This window comes from Onychostoma macrolepis, chromosome 03, assembly GCF_012432095.1.
Source record: "Onychostoma macrolepis isolate SWU-2019 chromosome 03, ASM1243209v1, whole genome shotgun sequence".
Classification (NCBI taxonomy): Eukaryota; Metazoa; Chordata; class Actinopteri; order Cypriniformes; family Cyprinidae; genus Onychostoma; species Onychostoma macrolepis.
In genome coordinates, this window is record NC_081157.1 from 53934042 (window position 1) to 53961132 (window position 27091).

The 27091-nt window shown below is 39.4% G+C and overlaps 2 protein-coding genes across 2 annotated transcripts in view; one reads left to right on the forward strand and one right to left on the reverse strand.

The window, feature by feature from the left end:
- Positions 1-27091, reverse strand: part of LOC131535842 (zinc finger protein 501-like) — a 515807-nt gene that overhangs the window by 74769 nt on the left and 413947 nt on the right. The window lies entirely within an intron of this gene.
- LOC131536507 (E3 ubiquitin-protein ligase TRIM35-like) lies at positions 8598-20351 on the forward strand. The gene is made up of 6 exons (XM_058769482.1): positions 8598-12075; positions 12481-12576; positions 12812-13042; positions 13132-13154; positions 13235-13356; positions 19437-20351. The coding sequence occupies exons 1-6, from the start codon at positions 11680-11682 to the stop codon at positions 19940-19942; spliced, it is 1374 nt and encodes a 457-aa protein (XP_058625465.1). The 5' UTR covers positions 8598-11679; the 3' UTR covers positions 19943-20351.

Genomic DNA, 27091 nt, shown 5'->3' on the forward strand with positions numbered 1-27091 from the left:
TTAGTCAACACATAAATATTGTCAGGAGTGAGTGAAAGAGGACTCAGATGCAGAGTAGAGAGCGTAGAGAAACTTTATTCCTCGTCACCAAAACACAAAATAACATAAACAATAATTAACAGCTGCTTAAGGAAGCGGAGATTCCAGAGCTGGCCGACAGCGTCTGCGGACCATACAAGCTGCTGGATCTCCGTGTTACTAGTCCTGCAGCAAGGGAGCAAAAGGTCAGAGAAAGCAGCGTAATTGGCACACGGAATACTAGCCAGGACAAAACAATCTACTCACAACGCAGAGCAGGAAAGTAGGGACATATAAGGGAGTGGGGGAATAAGCGACAGGTGGGGAATAGTCAGCTCGTGATCCGAGCACTCCCGCTGCACCATCAGCAAGAGGAGCCGGGAAGGCACCCTGACCGGTGACAAATATAAGTGTATTTCTTTGAAGCATGACAAAAGATCATTAAAACACAATGCTTTAAGGTGAAGCCTTTTAAAAGTGTATTTGTCCTTTGTTCTGCCATGTTTATGAATTTGGTGACAAGATCCTGACATGAGCTCACCTATTCATTTTGTGTTTTTAATAATTCTGGATCGATGTGTGCTTATCTTACACCTTTAACCCTATGATTATTCAAGTAGGATAAGTATAATCAAATCTAGCCTAAACGTTCGTCAGCCAATCAGATTCAAGCATTCAACGGCCCCGTAGTATAATTAATAATAATTAGTAGCCAAAATGTGCCCCCAAATTTTTAAACCCGTAGAGTAGTAACTTACTCGTGGTGTCTGTGGTCTTGCTGGCATCTCAGTCTTTAGGTTTTCTTGTAATCTTATGAATTTAACTTAATCCTTCATTTTTGGTAATATTTAAGCTTTCGTAGTCTCAGCTAGGTTCATTAAAATATCTCCATCAATTTCAGTCTGTTAAAACAACAGGAGTCATGAAATTATAGTTATAAAGGCAGTTATAAAGTACATACAAACAGTATTATTTTAATTCAACATACTACCTTGATAGAGACACCATTTTTCTAATAATCCAACGGCCCGTCGTCAATTATTCCTTACCTATTATAACTGTTGCCGTCTGGTCGACACAGAGCTCTGAGAACCAGAACGACCAGACACAGGAACAGTTTCTTCCCTCAGGCTAATTATTTAATGGGATGTACGGAAGAACTTAGCGACTTTAACATTTTCTCACATTTATGCATTTGGTTGACATTGTTATTACAAAGCAACTTTCAGTGCATTCCCACTTTTAATGGGATGCTCAGTTAGGTGTAATGGTCAGGTCAGGTGTCCGCATATGTTTAGCTGAACTATATTGTGATTAGGGATGCAGCGATTAACCGGTTTCGCGATTAACCGCGCTTTAAAACGTCACGGTTAATTAATCGTAAAGGTTCCGCTAAACTGAGTGTTTCTGTTGCACGGAACGGAACTGTTGCAGATTGCGCAAAACGAAAACAAAGTTACACTAGCGGTGCACCAGCTTAAAATTACGTGCTTATCAGTGACACGGAGGCTACTACACGCATTAAATTAGTGACAGAAAGACTAAACAGCGAAGCTTTATTTCCACCAGAGAAATGCCTGTCGATAGTAAAAAAACTGCTGCCGAAGAGCGAATGCATAAGGGATCATGCACGGTTAGCTGTACATTGAACGATTTTAATGCACAATGTGAAGGCAAGAACCACCTGACGCGAAGCTACGGCTGGTTAGCTCAGCATTCTGCTCGCTTCAGATCAGAATGAGATGAAATAGTGTGGTAAGATCACATTTATTTGACTGAATTAATTATAATATTTAGCTACTTAAATTAATTATTCGATTGAGAGAGAGAGAGAGGTGACAGTTGCCTGTGTGAATTAGTCTACCTGCGTCTGTGTCTCTCCAGTAGGCTATTTAATCTATTTTATTAATAAAAGTCGCGGGGCAGCGTTCTCAAGAAGTTTGTCCTCCTCAATGTTTGTATGCGTGCGCAGCGCGATCTCCGATCTCACAAACCAAAACAATAGACATGATTTTTTCAGGCCACATGTAAAATCATATGAATTATTATGAAGATTATTAAAATGAATACGTATGGATGACAGTTGATTACAATAATATTTCAGTTTATTTCCATCATTAGTAAGTTTATCCTGTGAGATAAATAAAGTTAATATTAGTCGTATATTAATAATACTTAATTAACTTTGTTATTGTAGTATTATTCACAAGTAAAAAAAATAATAAAATAAAAATTTTCACCATGTTTCCAAATTTTCTACCCCAGGTCCAAAAGAAATGTAAATAATGTAGCCTACAAACTGAAAACATTAAATACTTTTGTGATCTGTTTCCATTTCTTATTTTCAAAAGAGAAATACTGTCATGGATGTTTTCAGAGCAGCGGTCACCTTTTTTCAATCTAATGGGAGAGATGGACTTTTGTTTGTCTTTTGTTTATTATTATTTTGTGCTGTATTGTTGGTTACTGTGTTATTTCTGTTTCAAAAGCTAGCAATAAATAACACTTTAACATCTAAAGAGTGTTCATGTGATTTTATACATGTTGGGAAGTTAATAAATGCATAATAATTGTCATAATCGTAAAACCGTGATTATTCCTCAGACAATAATCGTACCAGCAAAATCTATAATTGTTGCATCCCTAATTGTGATCTTTGCAAATCATTGAGCTGTTTTTACCGTACTAACATGCACCTTTCTGCAAACTTTTTTTGTAGGACTTCTTATTGATATTTCACCTGGATCAGTCTCAAGACAACATATTGCTTGTTTGTAGCAACATATTGTAGCAATAAAAAAAAGACTTTAAAAGACTGAAAGGACAAAGCAAACAAGATAAAAAATAATTCAAGGTCTGTTTGATTAGATGTGCACATATACATGGTAATTTCCACAATGCAGTAAGTTTATAATTTTAGAGAATGATGAGGCTAAAAATGTTTTTCTCTATTTTCAGGTATACAACAGGTGAACACAACAAGATGTTTTCAGCCCTGGTTACCAAATACCAGTTTCTGAGAGTAAAGACTGGCAGAGGATGTGCTTAAAAACAAAATCACCATTGATTAATGTTGAAGAAATAAATTAAATTTGCTGCAGGTTCAGCAAAGAAAACAGATCATTTTACCAGGAGTCCATCAAAAATATGGCAGCCATTGTAGAGGTAGGTTTGCTAAAAGAAAGTGACACTTCGATACTTACATTTCTATTATCAAGTGAGATCATGTATATGTTTATTTTTCTATTATTTATTTATTTTGTAGATGGATGATCTATCTGGCCAAGATTTGTATCAAAAGAGGCCAAGGCCAGTAGGGGTAAGTGTCACAGACAGAGATCAACGAGTGCCAAAGAAGAAAAACAAATCTGCGTTGGTTTGGCACACAAAGGTAATAAATCACTGATTTACATGAACAGTAATGCTAAGAATCACAATTATCAGAAACATAGTATGCCATATTCAATTTAACACATTTTATATTTAAGGTCTCAATGGTTGCTGCTGTCCTGCTGTTTCCACTTCTATTAAAGGAGAGTCAGAGATCTCTTCATGTCATCAGTGAGGTGAGTGCATTTGGAACAGTGTATCCATAATATTTAAATCTATATTTTTTTCTTTTTCAACCCCTTCTCTTGGTTATCATTTCTTCTAAACATTTAGTTAGGGGTTATTCTGTGGAACTGTTTGTGTCCGTGCATGTTCCACAGTAAAATCAGCAAGAATGAATAGAGGGAATACTCAAATAAAAATTAAAATTCTGTCATAATTTACTCACCTTCATGTTGTTTCAAACTTGTATGACTTTCTTTTGTTTTGTGAAAATCATTGACATGTTGTTCTGGACCCCAGTGATTTTCATCATATGGACATTCTTTAACATTCTTAAAAATATCTTATTTTGTGTTCTGCAGAAGAAAAAGGGTTGTTTGGAACAACATCAAGGAGAGTAAATGACAACAAAATATCCCTTTAATGGGTCATATACTTTTGATTACAATTTGTTGTATTTAGAATTAACTGTTTTCTCACTGATGTCAACTTATAATATTAGTAACGGATTCTTGCAACCAAAAAAACTCATAATGTAGTTTTTCATGACTACTTGCCACCCTCTCTATTATCTTAAATATGTTGATAATACAGTTTACACTGCCTCATCTTTCTTTTCAAAGCCTCTTTTATATTGACAGGTTCAAAAATAGTCAAAGATTTATTACTGACTCATTTTTTAATCTTAATTAAAAAAAAATAAATAAATCACTTTAACTACTAAATATTGTTATAGTATAACATTATTTTCTCCTTGTTTAGGAAACACATACACCCAACCCCGTGCTGTTTATAAAGGGATGTGCCTTGGATGAAGAGAAATAATGATGGAAGGGGAGGAGGAGGTCTGAGAAGTAGACGATGTGAACACGGCTCTACACTTCATCTTCAATACTGAATATGCTTCAAAGAGACACCCTGACATTCATTGAAAACTGTTTAATGTATCATAATGCCAAAACCAATATGCCAGCCACAATGGCCAGTTTTTTTTAATTAAATTAATGTATATGTATATAAATGCACGATGTTGATTGTTGTTTATTTATTAATATGTTTGTTGGTTTGTTTATAATACATATTTATGTATTAAACAGTTTGTGGACAATCAGTGTTCTGTCTATATAGTGAAATTGGATTAGTAATGTATAATAATAATAATAATAATAATAATAATTTTATTGCTATCTAGAAAAAGGTTAAAAAAGGAACCCATGAGGGTCATTAATGCACCTTTAAGTGAAAGTTCCAACTAGAACCTTTTCAAAAAGGTTAAAAAATGAACCTTTAAGGTTCCTCCACAGTTGCAATCTCCAGGAACCTCAAAAGGTTAATTTTTGAACCTTTTCTTCTAAGAGTGTAGGGTGAAGTCAGAATGTACAGACATCGGTCCCAAATCGTTGTATTTTAGAAAAATATTAAATGGCAAACTGTACGTGGCGCTCAGAGGCGTAGCAATAGGGCAGGCAATTGCCTGGGGCCCCGCATTTTGAGGGGGCCCCCGACAGCTGACCATTTGAACAATCGGAAATGTCATTATTAATAATATACACGTAACATGGAACAATATATCTGCATCCCCCCTAGGGGGCTCCCTCTCGCGTTACGCTGGATGTGTCGCGTTACGCTTGCTTTTTCCTCGTGATGCGTCGGCCGCCGTTTTCAAACTCTATTTTAAAAATGAAAAGGACTTATCCATCTGGCAGCCAAAAGCAGAAAAAAAAGCAAGAAGAGGAGGAAAAGAGGAAACATGACAGTGGTAAGTTCTTCTTGTCTAGACGACATTTGTCCTCTCTCCTCTAGGTCAGCACGGGCTGCCCCTTCTAACACCTGGTTATCTGATGTTCTTCGTGAACATCGGACTAAACTCAGAGCGGCAGAGAGAAAATGGCGCAAATCAAACAACCCGATGGACCTGAGTAGGTATCAGTCTCTGCTCTCATCTTTCTCTGCTGATGTCCACACTGCCAAATCCTCTCATTTCCACAACAAGATCAACAGCGCTCCAGACATGCGTAATCTCTTCAGAACATTTAATTCTCTCCTCTGTCCCCCTCCACCACCTCCCACCACCTCTATTACAGCTGATGACTTTGCAACTTTTTTTACAGACAAAACTAGATCGATCAGTGATCAGTTCTCACCTCCACGCACACAGGACCCTCAACCAACCACATCCACTGCTAAAACTCCCATCTTCTCCTTCTGTCCCCTGAAGGAGGCTGAAGTATCCAAACTTCTCCTCTCCAACCATCCTACAACATGTCCTCTTGACCCAATCCCCTCACACCTTCTGCAAGCAATATCTCCCACGCTCTTACCGGCACTCACACACATCATCAATACATCCCTCCTCACAGGCATCTTCCCCACTGCGTTCAAGCAGGCTCGGGTAACCCCACTGCTCAAAAAACCTACATTAAACACTTCTCTTATAGAAAACTATAGACCTGTCTCTCTCCTTCCATTCATAGCGAAAACACTTGAACGTGTCGTCTTCAACCAGGTCTCATTGTTTCTTTCACAGAACAACAAACTGGACGCTAAACAGTCAGGTTTCAGGAGTAGCCATTCAACTGAGACTGCGCTTCTCTCGGTCACTGAAGCCCTGCGACTTGCAAAAGCCCATTCCAAATCATCAGTCCTCATTCTGCTGGATCTATCTGCCGCTTGACACTGTCAATCATCAGATACTCCTCTCCACTCTCTCATCACTGGGCATCGCTGGAATTCCACCGCTGGTTTGAATCCTATCTCACTGGTAGGTCTTTCAGGGTGGCCTGGGAGGGAGGTATCCAAAGCACATACACTGGTCACTGGGGTTCCTCAGGGATCGGTTCTTGGACCCCTCCTCTTCTCCACATACACTAGATCACTGGGTCCCATCATACAGGCACATGGATTCTCCTACCACTGCTATGCTGATGACACACAGCTCTATCTCTCCTTTCAACCAGATGATCCAACGGTAGCTGCAAGGATCTCAGGTTGCCTGGCGGACATCTCGGCATGGATGGAAGAACATCACCTTCAGCTCAACCTGGCAAAGACTGAGCTTCTTGTCTTTCCCGCCGCTCCGACTCTACAGCATGACATCACGATCCAGTTAGGTTCATCAACAATTACTCCATCAACTTCGGTCAGAAATCTTGGTGTAATCTTTGATGACCAGCTGACCTTCAAAGACCACATTGCAAAGACTGCTCGATCTTGCAGGTTTGCACTACACAACATCAGAAAGATCAGGCCCTTTCTGACGGAGCATGCTACACAACTTCTTGTCCAGGCCCTTGTCATTTCTAGGCTGGACTACTGCAATGATCTTCTGGCTGGACTTCCATCAAACACAGTCAAACCTCTACAAATGATTCAGAATGCGGCGGCACGACTAGTCTTCAAGGAACCCAAAAGAGCCCATGTTACACCTCTCTTTATCTCATTGCATTGGCTACCAATCGCAGCTCGCATCAAGTTCAAGACACTGATGCTTGCTTATAGAACAACCACAGGCTCGGCACCCGCCTACATGCACTCACTATTAAGAATCTACATCCCCTCCAGAAGTCTAAGATCTGCTAGTGAGCGACGCCTCGTGGTACCATCACAAAGAGGCTCAAAATCACTCTCCAGAACATTCTCGTTCACCATTCCTGGCTGGTGGAATGATCTTCCCACCCATATCCGGAGTGCTGGATCCCTGTCAATATTCAAGCAACAGCTGAAAACTCATCTCTTTCGACACTACTTGACTTCACCCTACACATAAAAAAAAAAAAAAAAAAAAAACCTCTTTCTCTTTATTTATTCCTTCCCTTGCTAGCTTGCACTTATTTAAACAATGCCTGAGACTTGCGTTACAAGCACTTCCTTTGTCAGACTGCCTCTTCAAGATGAATCGCTTTATGTATTCCCCAAATTGTAAGTCGCTTTGGATAAAAGCGTCTGCAAAATGACTAAATGTAAATGTAAATGTAAATGTAAGTTAAGTGATGGAGATAAGATTGACTTAATAATAATTATATGACAAACACATGTTTTTGTTGTTAATTCCAGCTTATTTTCATTTAATTATTTGCTAGATGAATTACTAGTCAAATTACTAATAGGGTTACTGGGAAACAGGTTAGCTAGGGTTGCACTTAGCAGCAGCATGTATTATATAGCATTTAGCAGGTATTAATATAGGCTGCAATAGAATAGGTGGTACCGGGAAAGATGCACACATCACCACTTTGGCAAGTTTCGGTACTGTGTCTTGCTGCCAGTGGGGAGCTCACGAAACAATATAAATAAATATCATTACATTTACTTATTGACATTATTTATTTAGCTCTTCTACAGTAAATTAGTTGAGTTAATATAATTAGTTGTCAACTAACAATGAACTAATAGCTAATAAACTTTAAATTAAATAAAAAATATTACATTAAAATGCTAATCATATATTTCTGCATGCAGGAGCATTACTTAAGTTCCTGTCACCACCACCACCATCTCAGGCAGATTCCCCAGTCCCTCCTCCTGACAGTGAAAATGGTAAGTTCAGTGTCAGATATAGTGTTACTTACTATATCAATACATTTACTTACATTATCCAACTCTTCTATTAAATTAGTTAACATAGCTAGTTGATAAACTAATAATAAATAATAAATTAAGATGCTAACCATATATTTCTGTAAATAGGAGCAGTGCTTAAGTCCCTATCACCACTGCCTCAGACAGAAGATACCCCAGTCCATTCTCCTTACAGTGAAAATGGTAAGTTCGGTGTGTCAGATATAGTCCTAATGAAGTTCAGTATACTGATACACGTGCTCTTTGAAAAATTTTTGTGACTAAATATCTTTACTGTATGTTTTAGTACCATCCACCTTGACACTGCAACAACAACTACCTGCTAATGATGAGGAAATGCCACTCACATCATCCACTTGCAGCAGTATTGATGATCTTGACAAAGGTACTACAAGTTTCCTATTGTCTGATGACCCTGCAAAATGGCCAACGATTTTTAATGATCATGAGTGCTGTGAAATTGTGAAAAAAGGCCCAGTCCAAGTAACCGATGCAGTGTTTCCACAAAACAATGAAACAGTTCCTCGACGATTCACAAAAGACAGTTATGAGATTGTAATAAAAAATGGAGAGAAAATCAAGAGATCAGATGCAGTAGTGTAATGATGACTGCCACAATTTCTGCCGTATATTGTTAACAAATGGTCAAAACATATAGTACCGTATACAATTTTGATATATATATATATATAGTTAACATATATGGTCATAACATGCAATACCATATAAAAAATAACCATATACATACTTTAAATATATGTTTATATACACATTTTACTATGGGAATTTCATATACTGTATGTTATAAACATATATCTACATATATCCAGAAGATGGATATATGTCATAATAATATATTGCCTTATATGTAACCTATATGACAACATCGCTACTGATATAGGGACATATATGTCATATATTACATTTCTGTATGGGTGGGGTCATTATGATTTTTAAGAAATTAATTTTTAAGTTAATTTAAGGATCCACTGAGTTGATCAAAAAAGACAGTGAAGTACTTTTTTTACAGTGAAATATTTGAAAATAAGTGTAATAAGATTAATTTAAGCTTAGTTTTTAAGCATGTTGGTGAGTTTCATTACTACAGCTTCAATGATGTTGAGATCTGATATACCTTGCCCCAAATTTAAAGAGGCTTGATAAAAAAGATCCTGTTTAGAATATATCCACAGGGGCATTTAAAAAAAAAAAAAAAGCAACGCATGCAATGAAAAAAAATAGATTGATTGGTTGAAAAAGGCATGCAAATTGCGCAATGAAAAGAAATAATATCGATCATGCCACCAAACAGATTAAACCTAAAGTAATGAGCCTGGTTTAAAAATGTAAGAAGTAGAACGTACAGGTATTTGTCTAAAAAATGTAAAGAGTAAAAGTAAAAAGTTGTCAGAAAAATAAATAGTGAAGTAAAGTACTGATAAAAATCTACTTAAGTACAGTAAGAAATTACTTGTTTGTACCAAATTTTGTAGTTTGTGCCAAATTTTGAATTGTATTATTGGTCGTTCCAAATTAAGCTCTTCATAATTGGGTTGATCCTCAATCTAAAGTTTCACTGAAGCTGACAAGGTTAAACCAAATAGTCTCCAAGATATTTTATTTACTGGCACAGGGAAAAAAGGTGATAATTATACATTTGGTCTGCTTATGGCTAATTCTATTAGAATCTGGAAAACAGTTGATAGGAGGACCCTTCAAATTGTGTAACAGTACCTTTATGGCTCTTAAAGCTTGTGGAGTTTCTTGGGCATCTCCCATCTCCTCTAATCCTATGCAGCATTGGATTGCACCATATTCTGGTCGCCCATCTGTTTCCGTGATATATAATTATTGATCGCATTACAAAACCTCTTTCTATCAAATCTATTTGGAATAGGGAATTATCTGACCTTAATTTGTCTGTCGACTGGGAGACAGTGTGGTTTAACCTCAGCTTAACATCTAAAAACTTGGCTCATCGTCTTATTCACTTCAAAGTCATTCATAGAGCATACATAACTCCTTACAAAAGATTCAAAATCAAACTACAACCAAATTTTAACTGCCATATATGTAATACTGCATCATCAGGTACTTTTCTTCATATGTTTTGGGAATGTCCTATCGTCATTAATCTATGGACGCATGTAAACCTGGTTTTATCCTCCTTGCTACAAATTGATTGGTTTGCTAGCCCAGGTTTATGTCTTCTTAACGATGATTCTGGTCTCTGTATAAGCTTAATACAAAAGAGAATGATGTTTGCTGGTTTTACGGCTGCGAAGAAGACAATAATACAGAACTGGTTTACACCGCACATGTGTGCAAAAACATATTGGATCCATAGCCTCCTGAAAATAGTGATGTGTGAATGTACAACAGTGTGAATTAATAAGGCCAAAGCTAGTACTACTGATGCTTGGCAGTGTTTTCCCTCTAACATACTCAAGTATACAGTGGAGTGAAATTTTATTTTTTATCTCTCTCCTCTTTGACTGGACTCTTTAAATTATTGATTATATGACTGTGTGTGTGTGTGTGTGTTTTGTTTTTTTTTTAATTGGATGTTATGATGTTATGTTATATGTAAAAGACAATAAAAAGTTGATCAGAAAATATTGTCGATCCAAACAAGGATGCTGAGAACATGAATAGAAGTAAACCCGGCCTATGATTGCCTTGGAAAACTCAAGCCGGTCCATCAGCAGGTACCAATGCCTGCAAGACCTTCTTCCATCCTCATCAGAACATTACAGTAGACTAACAGATGGGACATCAAAAGTGAGTATTGGGATAAAACAGAACATAAAGGAGAAGAATGGGGATACAAACTTAATTTAGAAAACACTCTGAAACGATTCACTAAAGACAGTCTGGCAGTATTTTCTGATCATATGTTCACCACAGAAGCCATAATGAGCCATAAAATGTTCATACAAACACTGTCTCTGTGAGTTGATTTGCATTTCAACGTGCAACAAAGATGTTTAAAAGACATCTTTTGGATGTACTTTCGGGTGGGTGGGGGGCTTACAAGACATTGTGCCTCTGAATTCTTAATCTGGACCTGCATGTATGGGATTTGTTTTTTTTTTTATTATTAATATTTGTGTATTTTCATTGTTCTTTTGTGTTTTATCCAAGGTTTTATAACAGTTTATTTTAATGTTTCAATGCAAGTTCAGTTTGAATAGAATTTGTTAAATGTTACCTGCAGAAATCCTGATGTCTCTGTCTGACTTGTTTAAACACAGTCACCTGATCATAAACTCCTCCCTCTTACAGCTCTTACCATGAAGAGACTGACGTGTTATTTCTGCTTTCTGTCACACTGACTCTTCTCTACTGACAAAACCAATAAAGAATCAGCCATCAGTGAAGAACCAAGAGAAACACTTTACAGAAGGATCTTTGTGAAGTTTGTTTCTGAATAGATAGCAGATGTTTGTGATTCTGGTGGTGATTCATTCTTTAAACTGTTGTTCAGAAAGTGAAAGTAAAGTTTAGATCGCTGGAGCTCAAAGAGTGGAAATGGCTTCACTATCTGAAGATGATTTTTCTTGTCCTGTATGTCAGGAAATCTTCAAGAATCCTGTTGTTTTATCATGTAGTCACAGTGTCTGTAAAGAGTGTCTTCAACAGTTCTGGAGAACCAAGAAAACTCAGGAGTGTCCCGTCTGCAGGAGAAGATCCTCAAGAGATGAACCTCCAGTTCGTCTTGCATTAAAAAACTTGTGTGAGTCGTTCCTGAAGGAGAGAAATGAGAGGCGTTCATCAGGATCTGAGGAGATCTGCAGTTTACACAGTGAGAAACTCAAACTCTTCTGTCTGGAGGACAAACAGCCGGTGTGTGTAGTGTGTATGAATTCACAAAAACATGATAATCATAAATTCAGACCCATCAGTGAAGTGGTTTCATCATATAAGGTGAGAGAAACAGCTTGTTGTTTTAAAGTCCTGTTTAAGTGTTGGTTTGATTGATCAGAGCTGGTTGTGTTTAGTTCAGCTGAACTGCATTATCAATAAAGTTTCACAGATTTGGGGAATTAATAACTACGGGGGCAAATAGATTTTCACACAGGCCCAGCTGGTATTAGATAACTATTTTTGCTTCAATAAATAACATTGTCATTTACAAACTGTGCTTTGTGTTCACTCAGGTTGTGTTTGTTTTATGGCAGGTTTTAATTTCTGAATTAATTTATTATAAGATGTTCATAAAAACAGAAGAAATCGGGCTGCATAATATGATCTTATCACTGTACCGTCTTCTCTTCTTCTTTTTTCACTGTAATCTGGTGTTTTATGTATTTTTATTTTGTTTAATTCTAGGAGGAGCTCAATACAGCACTGAAATCATTACAGGAGAAACTTCAACACAATGAAAGAATGAAAGGAGAGTTTAAAAAAACAGTTCGACACATCAAGGTGAGGAAACAGAATCCAGAGTCATTTTCATTACAGCTGTAGATCACTATATACAGTTATGATCTGATATATTTAATATAATGGACTGCAGCTGATTATTTGTGTGAATGATGATCATCAATCTGCTTCTGGATGCGTTATATGTCGGTCTCTGAGTTTCTCTCAGATCTGAATGATGTGATTGTGTTGATGTGTGTTGATGGAGACGATTGAAGTGAATGTGGTATGATTTCAGTCTCAAGCTGAGCACACAGAGCGTCAGATTAAACAGCAGTTTGAGAAGCTTCATCAGTTTCTCAGAGATGAAGAAGAAGCTACAATCACTGCACTGAGGGAGGAAGAGGAGCAGAAGAAGCAGATGATGAAGGAGAAGCTGGAGGAGATGAACAGACACATCTCAGCTCTTTCACACACAATCAAAGACATGGAGGAGATGATGAAAGCCAGTGACGTCTGCTTTCTGAAGGTCTGATTTCAGATGATTGATTGATTGATTGATTGATGATTGATTGATTGATTGAGTTGTTGATGATCAATGGTGTGTTTGTTCTGCAGGAGTTTCCAGTCTCAATGGAAAGGTGAGTGATCTGCTGGTGTCTCTGGTCTCTCTGCTTCTGATCCAAAGCCACTGCGGTTCTGATCCTGAATGTTCTTCCAGAGTCCAGATCTCATCACAGCCGGATCCACAGACGCCTTCTGGAGCTTTGATTCATGTGCCACGTTACTTGGGCAACCTGCCCTTCAGAGTCTGGAAGAAGATGCAGGACATCGTCCAGAACAGTGAGTCTGACTGCAGAAGATACACACACACTGGAAATGATGCAATATTGACAGATTTCAGCATTATGTGTGAAGAACCAGATCATCTACTGCACCAAAATCAGAAATAATCAATCCCAGAATTCAGTGCGCTTGACTTTCATTTTCAGTCTCATGAAAGACACAGAAGTGATTTCAGCAGTTTATTTGATCAGACTGATAAAAACTATACTACTTTATTTTTTTATATTTTAAATTAGGTTTTATTTTTATATATTTTTTTATATATTTTAATTTAAACAATTTTGTATGTCTTTTTGTCATTTTTATTACTGTAATCTACTTAGCTTAATTTTTAATATGTGTAATTATATTAGGGGTGTCAACGTTAACGCGTTAACGCATGCGATTAATAAAAAAAATGTAATGCGTTAATATTTTTTTAACGCAGATTAATCGTTTGATAAGGTTTTACCCCAACTTCTTCACATCATCGCAGCGCAAAAGGTTATCTATCATTGTGTTATGAGGGTACAGCACCAGTGTTGCCAGGGTAACGACACAAGTGGGCTATTTTGAAAATACAGTCGCGGGAAAAATTACAGAGCCGTGAGTTGCGGTTTTTTGGGCTACTTTTTTAATGTACTGCGGCCACCCTAAAGTGTATATAGACAAATAAAAATCGCAAAAGGAAGTTATTACAAACACTCGATGGTGGTTTGAAGTGAGTTCTGAATAAAAGTGTACTATTAATCTCATAAATTTTCTTATGAAGCATGATGCTAATATTAACTGTAATGCAGCTGCAGAACAGGTCCAATTCTTTTTTATAATGCATTTTATCATAATACTTCATGTAAGGTCGCAAGTGATGTTTTGTTGTATTTATTTGGAAATACTTTTGATAATAGTTGGGTAAATGTATACTGGGATTGAAGCGATGTGGCTTGGTAAACGTTTTATTGCCAGTTTAAAGGCTGATAATGGCTGAATAAAAACAAAAGAATAATAAGGATTATGTCTCATACCTGGTGGAAGTGTGAAAGGTTCTGTTTCCTTAAACTAGTTTGTCATGCATTTCTTTTTCAACACATTTACAGGTAAATCCTAGTATTTTAAATTTGCGATTAATCATGATTAATCACAGTCCATGACTGTGATTAACGCGATTAAATTTAATCAATTGACAGCACTAAATTAGATACAATTTTATTTCAGTTATTTTAATACTTCATGTTAATTTAGAGTAGTTGCTTTTCTAATCATTTCACTTTTCAGATTTTCATCTAATATTTATGATTTAATATTTTTAAATATGAATATTTTCTAATACTTTAAGATTTATTTTAATAGGGCTGGGAAAATAAATTGATGCATCGTGAATGGAGAAATGATTCAGCATCGATTCTGGTGATTCTTTCTGGAGTGGATTCTGATCTTAGTTTTGAACAGCAGATGCGCTGCATGCTTCATAAACAGATGTACTCTGCTTATTTCCAAATCCTTACACACACACACACGAACCTAAAATAATCATTCATAAGATTTGAAAAGGTTGAAGCGAGTTAAATTAAAAGGTGTCAGCAGATAGACACAGGGGTAAGTGCAATACAATGAACTGGTTTATTGAGAGGATGCAGAGGGGAATGAGATGAGCTGAAGGTCCAGGTAAGCAGGCGGGGAATAGGAATGCCAATAGGGGCTTATCGGAGTATGAATGTTCTTTTCCTGATTCCAGGGGATCCGGAGGGAACAGCGTAGCGTGGAGACGGTGGAGAACTGGAACGGTGGAGAACAGGGAGAGGAACACAGGAGCAACTAGTAAGTAGACAAACAGGTAAGTGGGTCAGGTTAGTCAACATGGAAAGTTTGAGACCAGACAGTGAGTGAACGGGAGGAGTGCAGGGATATAGTGTTGTTGATGAGTGTTGACAGGTGGCGGTGATTAGAAATCAGGGGATTGGGATCTGGTGAGTGTCGTTAGTGGAGACTGCGGTGACTCTGACAGTACCCCCTCATCCAGGGGCGACTCCTGATGCCCTATTACAGCGACGAGGTCGGCCACGGCCTCTGGGTGCGGGACGGTTAAGGTGAAATTCGGCCAGGAGAGAGGGATCCAGCACATCATCCCAGGCCACCCAGGACCACTCCTCCGGCCCGTATCCCTCCCAGTCCATCAGATATTCCAGGCGACCGCCCCGTCACCGAGAGTCCAAGATTTCCTGCACCCTGTAGACTAAGGGCTCCTCGAGGATTTCGCGAGGAGGAGGTACTGCGGGCTCGTCAGGGTCTGTGACAGAGGGAGAGACAGGCTTGAGGACATGGAATGATGGATGGATACGATACCGTGCAGGGAGTTGGAGATGGAAGGTGACCTCATTTATCGGTCTCTCGATGGTAAAGGGACCGATATAGCGGGGACTCCGCTTCCGGCAAGGCAGGCGGAGACGCAGATCCCGGGTGGAGAGACAAACCTTATCTCCAGGACGATAGACGGGGGTGGAAGACCGACGGGCATCTGCGTAGGTCTTGTATCTCCGCACTGCTTGCTGAAGTTGGACATGAGCTGAGTCCCAAACTCTCTCGCTCACACGGAACCAGTGGTCGACAGCTGGAACGTCGGAGGGCTCCTCTGTCAAGGGAAACAGAGGGGGTTGGTATCAGAGTATGCACTGGAAAGGGGTGAGGCCGGTGGTAGTTTGTTTGAGGGAGTTTTGTGCATACTTGGCCCATGGGAGGAAGCGGTTCCAGCTGTGCTGGTTGTCATGACAGTAGGCCCGGAGATATCTCCTGAATCTTCCGCTCAGTCTGGCCGTTAGTCTGGGGGTGATACCCTGAGGATGGACTGACGGTGACATTGAGGAGCTTGAAGAAAGCCTTCCAGACACAAGAGACAAACTGTGGCCCACAGTCGGAGACAACATCCTCCGGGATGCCGAAGAGATTATGGAAGAGGGCCTCTGCAGTTTCGAGGGCGGTGGGTAAACCTCGGAGGGAATTAACTTGCAGGCTTTGGAGAATCTGTCAACTGCCACGAGAATGCAAGTATACCCTTCTGACTTGGGGAGATCTGTGACAAAGTCGACTCCGACGTGGGACCAGGGGCGACGTGGAATGGGTAATGGGACTAACTTTCCTGTGGGTAAGTGATGGGGAGTTTTGGAGATGGCGCAGACTGAGCATCCACGAACGTACTGGGAGACATCCCGTGCCATCCTGGGCCACCAGTACCGAGCTTGGAGGAGCGAGAGAGTACACTGGCTGCCTGGGTGTCCAGAGCCCGGGGAAGCATGTAGGGAGCCCAGAAGGGAAGTCCTCAAGGAGGTGGGCACGTAGGTTTTGTCCTCTGGGCCTCCCAGTGGAGCGGGTTCAGTGATGGAAGCGAGGCGAATCTGTTCGTCCAGGGCCCACCGAATGGGGCTCACAAGGACGGCTGGAGGGAGTATGGGTTCAGGTGTGGAGGGTTCATCGGGGCCATGGAGGCGTGAGAGGGAATCCGCCTTGACATTCTTATCTCCGGGTCGATACGTGATGGTAAACTGGAACCGGGTGAAGAAGAGGGCCCAGCGAGCCTGCCGGGGGTTCAACCTCTTAGCACTTCGGAGATATTCCAGGTTTTTGTGGTCAGTGATGACCGTAAAGGGGTGTTGAGCTCCCTCCAGCCAGTGCTTCCATTCCTCCAGTGCCAGTTTAATGGCGAGCAGCTCCCGATTACCAATATCGTAATTCCGCTCCGCTGGGGAAAGCTTCCTGGAGAAGTAAGCGCAAGGGTGGAGTCGGGGAGGCTCTCCATGGGATTGAGACAGTACTGCTCCCATCTGACTTCTGGGGAATGTTGAGATAGCCAGGGGCGTCCCAGGATGATACTCGGCCTGTCTCTGGTGGGGTAAATCAAGCTGTTTCAGAAGGGCTTGTGAGATGAAATTGCCTGAGGATCCTGAATCCAAGAGGGCAGGTACTGAAATAACATGACGTGGGGTGAGCAGTTGTACCGTTAACAGTGAAAGGGTAGAGATAGCAGACTCTAATTGGAGGGTACTCACCGCTGGGCATGGGGGGCGAGAGGGGCACCCCCGAATTAAGTGCCCCAAAACTCCACAGTAGAGGCACCACCCCGTGGCGATACGTCGAGCACGCTCAGTGCGTGAGAGACGATTGGTATCCATTTGCATAGGTTCTGGTACCGGAGGACAGGCAGCTGGTGAGGATGGAGAATGAGCGGTTAAGTCCGGCTGACAAGCCGTGAGACGTTGGGAGATCTTAACGGCCTTTTGCATAAAGCTCTCCAGACCAACGGTGTCATCATAGATTGTCATCTGGGCTCTGATCTGTGGATCCAAGCCCTGATGGTAAGCGGTGAGTAGAGTATAGTATAGTCACTGGTGGAAGAATTTCTCTGACGGAGGCGGATGAGTTGGTCGGCAATGGAGAGCGAGCCGGTGGATAGGCCGAAGACCTCCTTAAAATGGGAAGAGAAAGCATCGAAAGAGTTAATTATAGTGGTTTGTGAGTTCCAAATGGCTCGTGCCCAGAGCAGTGCCCATCTGGCTAATAGGGAGATCAGGAAGGCAACCTTTGCCGGTTCACTGGAGAATTTATGGGATTGCATCTCTATGTAGAGAGGAACCTGGAGTAAGAAACAGCTACATTCAACCGCCTCACCCGAATAGTTGGAAGGGATGGCCATGGGACTGGCAGAGGCAAATAGAGGGTGTGTGACCGGAGAGAGAGCTGTTCGAAGAGCGCTGACCAGCTCTTCGAGGGAATCTGCAGCGGCGGGGTTCGGGAACTCTATCTCTGGTCGTCGGTTGGGTCTGGTGTTCTGTGAGCAGATAGACACGGAGGTAAGTGCAATACAATGAACTGGTTTATTGAGAGGATGCAGAGGGGAATGAGATGAGCTGAAGGTCCAGGTAAGCAGGCGGGGATTAGGAATGCCAATAGGGGCTTATCGGAGTATGAATGTTCTTTTCCTGATTCCAGGGGATCCGGAGAGAACAGCGGAGCGTGGAAACAGCGGAGCGTGGAGACGGTGGAGAACTGGAGCGGTGGAGAACAGGAGCAACTGGTAAGTAGACAAACAGGTAAGTGGGTCAGGTTAGTCAACATGGAAAGTTTGAGACCAGACAGTGAGTGAACGGGAGGAGTGCAGGGATATAGTGTTGTTGATGAGTGTTGACAGGTGGCGGTGATTAGAAATCAGGGGATTGGGATCTGGTGAGTGTTGTTAGTGGAGACTGCGGTGACTGAGGTGACTCTCTGACACAAGGGTGTTCACAGTGGGCTGTGTTTACATTAATCTGGCGTCATAAAAGCGTTCTGAGCCGAGGTGAAATTACAGACTCAGCCGAACACACAAGTGCTCTTCAGCGCTCTTCTTCATCAGCGTTTGAGTGTGTGGATAAAAACAGAGCAGAATGCCATCTGCTGTTAAAATATAAGATCAGAATCCATTCCAGAGAGAATCACAATGCATTCAGAAGATCTAAGAATCAGTCCACAAACCAATTCTTCATCGATTTATCACCCCAGACCTATATTTTAATTACTGAATAATTAAATAAATAATTGAATAATTTTTGTTGTAGTTTTTGTTAATATTAGCAAGCTTATTATTATTATTATATATTTTTATTGAATTATTGTGGAATAATATCTACTGTTTATTTATTTTTAATAATTAGGCAGCATTCAGTAAAGAGCTTTGTGATTCAGACACGAGAAACACTGAGGAAAATTATATGGATGTGAATTTTATTTCTTTGGTATTATTATTTTATTTTGTTTGAATATGAAATCATTGTGTAAAGTTCTGTTCAAAGGTAAGATTTTGTATTAAAAGCAGCTTCTCACTATAATTTAATATAAATGAGATCGTAAATGAAATGAATATGTTTTCAGTTTGTGTAACTCACTGTTTCTGATTGAACTTTCAGTACTGATAAATCACACAGAGAATGACTGACAGTGATGAGAGGAACATGTCTGATGTGTTTGATCAACAGGACGAGTGTCATAATTTATAATCATCTGTGTTGGGTTCACTTTTGATCATTATATGAACATCAGAATAACAGCATCTGTTGATTGTGTCTCATCAGCTCCTGTGATTCTGGATCCAAACACGGCTCATCCAGATCTCGTTTTGTCTGATGATCTGACCAGTGTGAGATACAGCGATTATCAACCTGTTCCTGATAATCCAGAGAGATTTGACCGGTGTGAATGTGTTCTGGGTTCAGAGGGTTTTAACACAGGAACACACTGCTGGGATGTGGAGGTTAAACAGAGTTCAGGCTGGAGACTTGGAGTAACTACAGCATCAAACCTGAGGAAGGGACAGGATTTCTTCAACACTGGTGCCTGGTTTGTGGAGTATGAGGATGAAGAATGCTATTTAACTTCTGGTTTTGGTGTTAATCAGAAGCTTGATCGTGTGAGAGTGAATCTGGACTATGACAGAGGAACGGTGTCATTCTCTGATCCTGTAACTAACACACATCTACACACATTCACAACCTCCTTCACTCACACACTCTTTCCATTCTTCTATTGTGATTATTATGATTCTTCCTCTCTGAGGATCTTAGCAATCAATAGTCAGTAATCTGTAGATCTGGATCTTCCTGCTTTCATCTTTCATCATGTTTCAATATTTAATCCAGATCACATGAGTAAGAGACTGTTGATCTGAACATCAAATCAGAAAACAAGTTAATTTATTCATCTTTAAAAATGAAAAATTATTAAAACACGTGATGAAGGGTTCAAATAAATCATCTTAAGTATTCTATCATTTGCGTATTTGAGCATAATATAACAAATTCCATCTCGTCCAGGTGCTGTTCGTTTTATCCTGTGTAATACCCTTTTAAGTTCCCATATTTCAAAGTCAGCATCTAATGCTCCTTTTCCATCAGGTCTTTTAGTATATACAGGTGCATCTCAATAAATTAGAATGTCGTGGAAAAGTTCATTTATTTCAGTAATTCAACTCAAATTGTGAAACTCGTGTATTAAATAAATTCAATGCACACAGACTGAAGTAGTTTAAGTCTTTGGTTATTTTAATTGTGATGATTTTGGCTCACATTTAACAAAAACCCACCAATTCACTATATCAACAAATTAGAATACTTCATAAGACCAATAAAAAAAAAACATTTTTAGTGAATTGTTGGCCTTCTGGAAAGTATGTTCATTTACTGTATATGTACTCAATACTTGGTAGGGGCTCCTTTTGCTTTAATTACTGCCTCAATTCGGCGTGGCATGGAGGTGATCAGTTTGTGGCACTGCTGAGGTGGTATGGAAGCCCAGGTTGCTTTGATAGTGGCCTTCAGCTCATCTGCATTTTTTGGTCTCTTGTTTCTCATTTTCCTCTTGACAATAGCCCATAGATTCTCTGTGGGGTTCAGGCCTGGTGAGTTTGCTGGCCAGTCAAGCACACCAACACCATGGTCATTTAACCAACTTTTGGTGCTTTTGGCAGTGTGGGCAGGTGCTAAATCCTGCTGGAAAATGAAATCAGCATCTTTAAAAAGCTGGTCAGCAGAAGGAAGCATTGAAGTGCTCCAAAATTTCTTGGTAAACGGGTGAAGTGACTTTGGTTTTCAAAAAACACAATGGACCAACACCAGCAGATGACATTGCACCCCAAATCATCACAGACTGTGGAAACTTAACACTGGACTTCAAGCAACTTGGGCTATGAGCTTCTCCACCCTTCCTCCAGACTCTAGGACCTTGGTTTCGAAATGAAATACAAACCTTGCTCTCATCTGAGAAGAGGACTTTGGACCACTGGGCAACAGTCCAGTTCTTCTTCTCCTTAGCCCAGGTAAGACGCCTCTGACGTTGTCTGTGGTTCAGGAGTGGCTTAACAAGAGGAATACGACAACTGTAGCCAAATTCCTCGACACGTCTGTGTGTGGTGGCTCTTGATGCCTTGACCTCTGCCTCAGTCCATTCCTTGTGAAGTTCACCCAAATTCTTGAATCGATTTTGCTTGACAATCCTCATAAGGCTGCGGTTCTCTCGGATGGTTGTGCATCTTTTTCTTCCACACTTTTTCCTTCCACTCAACTTTCTGTTAACATGCTTGGATACAGCACTCTGTGAACAGCCAGCTTCTTTGGCAATGAATGTTTGTGGCTTACCCTCCTTGTGAAGGGTGTCAATGATTGTCTTCTGGACAACTGTCAGATCAGCAGTCTTCCCCATGATCGTGTAGCCTAGTGAACCAAACTGAGAGACCATTTTGAAGGCTCAGGAAACCTTTGCAGGTGTTTTGAGTTGATTAGCTGATTGGCATGTCACCATATTCTAATTTGTTGAGATAGTGAATTGGTGGGTTTTTGTTAAATGTGAGTCAAAATCATCACAATTAAAAGAACCAAAGACTTAAACTACTTCAGTCTGTGTGCATTGAATTTATTTAATACACGAGTTTCACAATTTGAGTTGAATTACTGAAATAAATGAACTTTTCCCATGGCATTCTAATTTATTGAGATGCGCCTGTAGAATGTATTTGTATTTGCCAGTACTAGTACTAAAACTAACCAGTAGGTGTTACAGTCTTACCAGGAGAGTGTGTAGATCACGAATCAGAAGAGGATCTGTGTTGCTGATTTTCCTGTTCCTCCTGAAAATAGAATGAAAATCAGTTTGTCACAAAACTCTCTTTAATGAAACATCACACATACACTTCATAATAAATAAAGCATCTTTACTTGTTTGTGTGCTCTGCTTAGTGTTTCATCCAAACTTTGTCTAAAGTAAATGTGTGTGTAGCTGTGAAGGAATCTCTGAAGTTATGTGGAGTGCTAGAAGTGCGTAAACATTCACCTCAGTATACATCTTCTCTAATATTAAATATAACACGATAAATGGTGCTAAACATGCACGTAAATAACACGCACATCACTCTTTATGAACTGAATCAGACAAACAGCGCTAGTGATGTTATGATCAACAGGAAGCTCCGACAAAAAAAAAAAGCTTTGAGTAATGAAGCTTTCTCCGATACAGCTGTGTTGAGCTTCGCTGCTTCAGAACGCATCACTAGCAGCGACAACATTATCACAATATGACAGATAAACACAGATCTATCAACTTACTCATGCTCCACTCGTAGAAGTGAAACTGACAGGAAACCCGCTCCGGCGGAAGTGACGTCAGCGCTCTGTACACTACACCAGAGCTGTTGAGAAACAGAGGAATGCAGAAGTAAAGCATGTCATGAAGCAGCCAATAGTTCCAGTATTCAATGTTGCCAACTTAGCAATTTTGTTGCAAAATTTAGGGAACTTTTCAGACTACCCTAGCAACTTTTTCTTCCAAAAGCACCTAGCAACAAATTTAAGTGAGTGATGTCGGAGTGATGTCACAACGTCATTTAGCAACTTTTAGCAACAATTCAACCTTCCTTTAGCAGCTTTCTCTGAAGATTAGTTGGCAACACTGCCAGTATTGAAGCCCATTCATTATTTCAGTGCTTCTCAAGCACACTCGCCACACAGTTGAGGAAAATACAGCAGTGCCCAGAAAGAAGGGGGGAGTTTTTGGCATTTTAACGCATTAGTTTACCTCTCGGAAATCTGGCCAGGAGTGGTATCTTATGAAACACATTATAGTTGATGTTTGTTTTTAGATAATAGGCAGTTATGCTATATTTGCAGTTAGATAACATGAGAAACACCTTAATAGCGATCATAACCAGATGCTAGTTGTCATATTTTTAAGTTTTTAGTCTTTCTGCAATCTTTCTCTCCATGTATGAGGTTGTATGAGTTTCAGGGAAGACAGCCCATTGAAGGAATACAAGAAAGAGCTTCCCTGAATACAGTTGGTGTCCTTGTGTTTTTACATTTTTATTGGGTTAAATTCCGTATTTGTTGGCCTTTTTAACATTCAATTATATTGTCTTCTTACATACATGTCATAAAATAATACTGGGATGTGAGTAATTAATCTTTTTAAATGTAACATTTAAACAAAGCAAAACTTATTATAAATAAATGAATAAAACTTAAATAAATAAATAAGCTATTATGACCGGTAAAACTCTTTACAGCAGCTAGAGTAGAGCTAAATAGATGTAGGCTATATATTTATTAAACAGCCATACAGGCATCTAGTGGTTAAACCATGGCATTACATAAGAATATTATTTTTCTGGCCACCAAACGCCTCTAATTTGCCTCTTTGCACTGGAATTTAAAAACATTTTCTCTATTTTAACGCTAAATACTACGCTAATTGTAATATAAATAATAAGCCTATTAGAAAAAATATTAATGCTGTCTCTTCACCTCTCCCCAGAATAAAATGCTATTGTAAAGCGTAGTCAGCTTAGTTATCAATGCACATGATGTGTTAATAATCGCTAGAAATTGCTGTGAAACTATAGTGAAATATAGTGAAACTGATGTCTATCCACTTAAACCCATTCAAAGAGCTGTTTGGAACTATTGAGAGCTCCATAAACCACGAGATCATCGAGCTTTTATCGCGTTCGTTTTGTGATCTCGCTAGTTCCATTGATTTATTTGGGCTCGGTGCTGCAGGTCCGAGGCTATTAGCCCCGCGCGGCCTACTGAAAGCACTGGCTCGCACTGGCCCTTCAGTGGAAAAGACTGAGCCTCTTCGCTAATTAGAACACAAAATACTATCGGTATTCACCGCCTATGGGTGAGACTTCCGGTTCATTAGACGCTATAGGTAAATAACGAGAAGAATAACAACGTACAGTAAACGGTAAAACTGTTTGCACTACAAACCAGTGTGTTCATAATTAAGATAATACATTAAAATAATATGATAAGACACACTAATTTTCAATATAAATCAGCAAAACGAACTGTTTTGTACAGCTAAAAAAAGCTGGACGCGGATGAGACCGGAAGCTAGACCCATAAAATTTACAAATGGCCGCGCCCATTTTTACGTCAAGAAAAAGGTGGATACTACTTCTGCCGCCTCACCGGAAGTTTTACTCACGTTCCTTTTTACAGTAGCGCCCCCGGAAACAGGTGGAGAGTTTTGAATGGGGAAAAATGCAACGCTCTGCGAACGAAGCCCCGCCTTCTGAAAGAGAGCCAATCGCTAACTGGTAAAGTCATGGCATCACTGCAGCTGCAGTTAGAAGTCCCGGTTGCTATAGAATAGTGATGGGTCGCTCTTGAACGATTAGTTCTTTTTGAACGAATCTTTAATGTGACTCGGGAAGAACGAGTCGTCTCAGGGAGTGATTCGTTCAGTCGCGCATGCGCAACATCCTATAGGTTCTGCACTGAATAAGTCGTTCCATATGCGTAACCTATGCAGTGAGAGCCGGAAAGAGAATTGATTAGTTCACCTCCCGAGTCTTCGGGTTTGAGTCGTTCGTTCATCACGTGACAGCCTCATAAGCTAAAGCTATTCAGTCTGAGGGAAAAATACTTAATAATAATAATAATAATAATAACCAACTCTTTAGTTTATTACCTTTGTTACCACATTCAGTGTTATGGAAAAGAACCATGACAGAAATTCACATTTATAAACTGTAATTAAAAAGCTACAATTTGAGACCAGAAATGCATCACGTAACTGTAAGAGTAAATAATAATAATAATAACAATAATAACTATGCACCCGTTTGTAAGGAAGCTTGTAAATTAACTAATTTATCTGTCCAATGCTGTCACGTCACGTGACAAAAGAACGAAAGACTCGGGAGACGAACTAATCAATTATTTTTCCTCTGACTGAATAGGTTTAGCTTATGAGGCTGTCACGTGATGAACGAACGACTCAAACCCGAAGACTTGTCAGATAAGAGGTGAGGTGAGCTAATAATAGAAGACCCAGGTAAACAATGATTTAATCTTTTCTGTTTCTTATAGCATTAGTTTTGTATTGTTTGTAGTGTGAGCAACGTTTGCATAAGTAGTAGATGTGTTAGGGAAGTAGCACGTAACATTTTAATTATATTTAGCTAAAATGAATGAAATGAACGAAATGACTCGAAAAAAGATTCGTTCATTTTGCTGAACGAGACTCAAAGGTCCGAGTCAGTAAAATGATCCGACCTTCCCATCACTACTATAGAAACAGTCAGCGCTCTGAGACGTGCGCTTAGGACGGCGCATGCGCACTGGCTGTCTGGCCTGAGAAATAAGCTTTCTGAGCAAAAGAAACAACATTTATGATACAGTTGTTGTCAGATTTCTTTGGTGATTTCAAATATGAAATTTAATCGTAAGCTTGGTGACCAGTTTTGGAGAATTTGATGTTTCCCCATTCAAAGAGATAGGAGCTGCACTTGCATGCCCGAGAGGTGTTTTAAAGATGGCCGCCGAGTGACATGACTTGCACTTAAAGAGACTTTGACTTTGACTTTGACTACACTCACAACAGTTCCGCCAGAGCATATATCTGTCCAGAGCCACACTGTCCCTAGTTTTGGTTTTGTTCAAACACACCATGGAGAACACTCTCTCTGCATCTGCATTTAAGTGGAGAAGTCACAATACTTTATGTGGGAGCCCCCTACCCCTGTCATCAAGACATCAAAATGAGCAACAAACAGAAAACACCATTCATAAGCTGTGCACTCTCTCTATCTCTCTCTCTCTCTCTCTCTCACACACACACACACACACACACACACACACACAAAGCTTGACATGCTCAGGGTAAGTACTGTAATCCTGCTGTGTGTGAACAGTACATTGAGCGCTGCTGTTCAGTTGGCTCGTTTGGGGCCAAATATCTTTTTATTTTTGATACTTTTGTGTTTTTGAAATATATAAAACAATTTATTTTATTTGGTTGAATTTGTCTCTTTTATCAGATGTACCAATTGTTTTAACATCTCTAGTACTTTCCTTAGTTTGGTAGCCAAAGCCAAGTTGAAGCTTCTGGTTGCAAAGCAGTTGGAGAGTTTTTGACTGCATCAATAATAATTTAGCATGAATTTGGCTATATTCCCCAACATCAGCTCTCACTGTCTTTGATCACAGGCAAGTGATTTTGTCCAAGAATTGTAATATCAAACTGTAATGAAGGGGCTACCTACGGCATTCATTGGATCCTGCTCTTCCAACTTACAATCCGTGTGTGTGCACATCCATGTTGCCTAGTAACGAACTTGCTTGCAGCAGGACGCGAGCGGCGCGATGCGACAAAATAATACCCATCATATAATCAGTGATGCTGTCAGTGTTCTGCTTATGACGTACTGACACAAAGTTCAGATGATTTGCACCGTTTGCTTTGTCGCATCCAGTGTAGACAGACTCAAGCTGTTGCGCTGCTGTGTGGAGCGATGAAGCTCTTTATTCAATGCTGCCTACTTATTAAAAATAAATAAATAGTAGATATTATCCCACAATAATGCAATTAAATAATAATAATAACAATAATAAGCTTGCAGATGTTAACAAAAACTGCAACTAAAATTATTCAGTTATTTATTGAATTATTCATTAATTAAAAAGCTTAAAATAAATGATAAATATTAGATTACAATCTAAAAAGAAATAATAAAATAAAATAGTTAGAAATGTTGTTTTGGCAACTACTCTAAATAACAAATTATTGTGAAGTATTAATATGACTAAAACTAAAACTGAAATACAATTATTTACAATTCTACATATTAAAAATGAAGCTAAATAGATTTTTACAGTAATAAAAATGACAAAACATACAACATTATTTAAATAAAAATAAAAATAAAACCTAATTCAAAATATTAATAAATAGT

What these genes read in the sequence shown, in the direction of transcription:
- LOC131536507 (XM_058769482.1), top strand. Translation starts at nt 11,680, where the DNA reads ATGGCTTCACTATCTGAAGATGATTTTTCTTGTCCTGTATGTCAGGAA. An exon ending in AAGTGGTTTCATCATATAAG is followed by an intron (nt 12,076 to 12,480) that starts GTGAGAGAAACA and finishes GTTTAATTCTAG; the next exon opens with GAGGAGCTCAATACAGCACT. An exon ending in AAACAGTTCGACACATCAAG is followed by an intron (nt 12,577 to 12,811) that starts GTGAGGAAACAG and finishes GTATGATTTCAG; the next exon opens with TCTCAAGCTGAGCACACAGA.